The 1982-nt window shown below is 44.1% G+C and overlaps 1 protein-coding gene across 1 annotated transcript in view; it reads left to right on the top strand.

Annotated features, from left to right (window-relative positions):
* Positions 1-525: 525 nt before the first annotated feature.
* arhgef40 (Rho guanine nucleotide exchange factor (GEF) 40) overlaps positions 526-1982 on the top strand; it is a gene marked incomplete at both ends in the record, with an annotated part of 135414 nt that continues 133957 nt past the window's right edge. Inside the window, 1 exon segment of the mRNA XM_080742275.1 lies at positions 526-597. Within this exon segment, the coding sequence (XP_080598401.1) occupies positions 526-597 (72 nt within the window).

The raw sequence follows: 1982 nt of genomic DNA, 5'->3' as shown, positions 1-1982 counted from the left end.
CCAATCAGAGTTACCAGTGTACTTGGGTGTCTTCACAGAGCCAGCTGACGGCGGTGCATGGGCGTCGTCATGGTAACCGCCCGACGCGGTGAAAATGGCGGGACCCGGCGGCCGCACATCGCCGGTTCCGCGGAGCGGCGACCCGCGAAAACGTGAGGGGAAGCCAGGGTAGTTGGCCACCCGTCCTGGAGTCAACTCGAGCCGCGGCACGTTCACTTCTTCCGACATACCGTATCGCGCTCCGTCCCGCCGTTCTTCTTTTATCTTCTTCTCATCCATACTGCTCGCCTAGCTAGCTAACACACTGAAGCTAACTAGCTAGCACACAACGGCACGTCTCCTCACCGACAAAGTCTTTGTTTGTTTTTCTTCTGACACCAGTGTAGTAATCTCAGGAACCGGAGACAGAGACGTGATCCACGGTTTAGTGTTACGTTTATTAAAGGCACATTTCCAGCGTAATAATAACACGTAGCTTCTCAACGTTGTACATACAATCCACTTCCGTGTAACAACCACCACAACATGACGCCACTTCCCCCCCAAAGTCCCCGCATCATCACGTGGCATCCGGCCACAGTTAAAGGGGCCGTTACAGTATTGTGCACCGATGTTTCCTCCCCAGCTTTCCATTCTGAAATACCTCACATCAAATCCCACTTTTTTAGAAGAAGGAAAAAAAAAAACAATATTTTCCAGCGTTTTACTACAGTACAGTCTGTTACTCTTTCTCTTCCCCCACAATCCCTACTTTTCCATTATTCTCCCCCCTTCTTCCAGAACCCCAGCGTCAAATACGTGTTTCCAAATAATTCTCAGCGAACTGTTGTGCACTCGAGTTAAAGCTGCAATCCGAAACTTGTTTGTGAATTTATTAAAGGACAACTTTGTTTTTTTTACAACAAGGGTTCATATTTTAGATTGTAATTAGAGAAAAGGAAAAGTTAGGGTTAAAATGTTTTCATTTCCTTCGTTCTATTGTTTTATCGCGTTTACCGTGGGGCATGCGTTACGTTGCACAATGTTGTTAATGTGCTTAATGTTGCACATTAAAGTGTTAGTTCACCTATTTTTGACATAAGGCTGTATGAAATACTTGCCATTAAAATAGTGGTTACAGAATGTATTAATTCCTTACCAGAGTCCCGTGGTCAGAGTTCTGGTCAGTTTTAGTCCCCAGTAAAAATATGATTATTTTGGGGATCGCGGCCTGAAAAGGTTGAGAACCACTGCGTTAAACAACATTAAACTCACTTTGCTACTCGATTTGACATTCACTTTATGCATGCGCTTACCCTCTATAGTCTATATTGACAAAAAACTACGATTTTATTAGTCCGACTTTATTCCTTCCATCCATCCATGATTTAGACAAATCTATTTGTCTCTTGATTTCTTTTCCCAGATTGTATTTTCCCCACGTTTTTTCAAGTTGGCCCTGTTCCGTAAAAGGTTGAGAACCACATTAGTGCATGGAATGTTAATATAAAGATTTCTTTGTTGCACAATTTAGAGAACGGGGCTGTTTCTGTCCAAACACACACAATTCAAACAACCACACTCTCCAGCCACATCACTGCTCTCACATGGCCATGTGGCATCTAAGCACCAAACAACTAAACAGAGCCTTTATTTTAAAATACAATACAACGGCAGGTCTGCAGGGCGCGCACACACAGACGCACGCATGTGCACGTGCACGTGCACACGCGCACACACACACACACACACACACACACACACACACACACACACACAATCGTCAGTGTATTTGGATTCATGTCAATTTGTATTTTCAGATATTTAACCACTTGAACCGTTAACACTTAATAAACTTGACCTTTCACTCTGTAACTTAGTCTGCTCTTTTTCCCCTCTACACCAAACCTCTTTGCCAAAACATAGCAGATCTACAAGCTCTTCCTCAATCCCTCCTGACTCTCTCTCTCTCTCTCTCTCTCTCTCCTGGTTTTCCGTACACT

Source organism: Nannobrachium achirus, assembly GCF_963921795.1.
Source record: "Nannobrachium achirus genome assembly, chromosome: 14".
Classification (NCBI taxonomy): domain Eukaryota; kingdom Metazoa; phylum Chordata; class Actinopteri; order Myctophiformes; family Myctophidae; genus Nannobrachium; species Nannobrachium achirus.
This window is presented reverse-complemented; position numbering and strand designations above follow the sequence as displayed.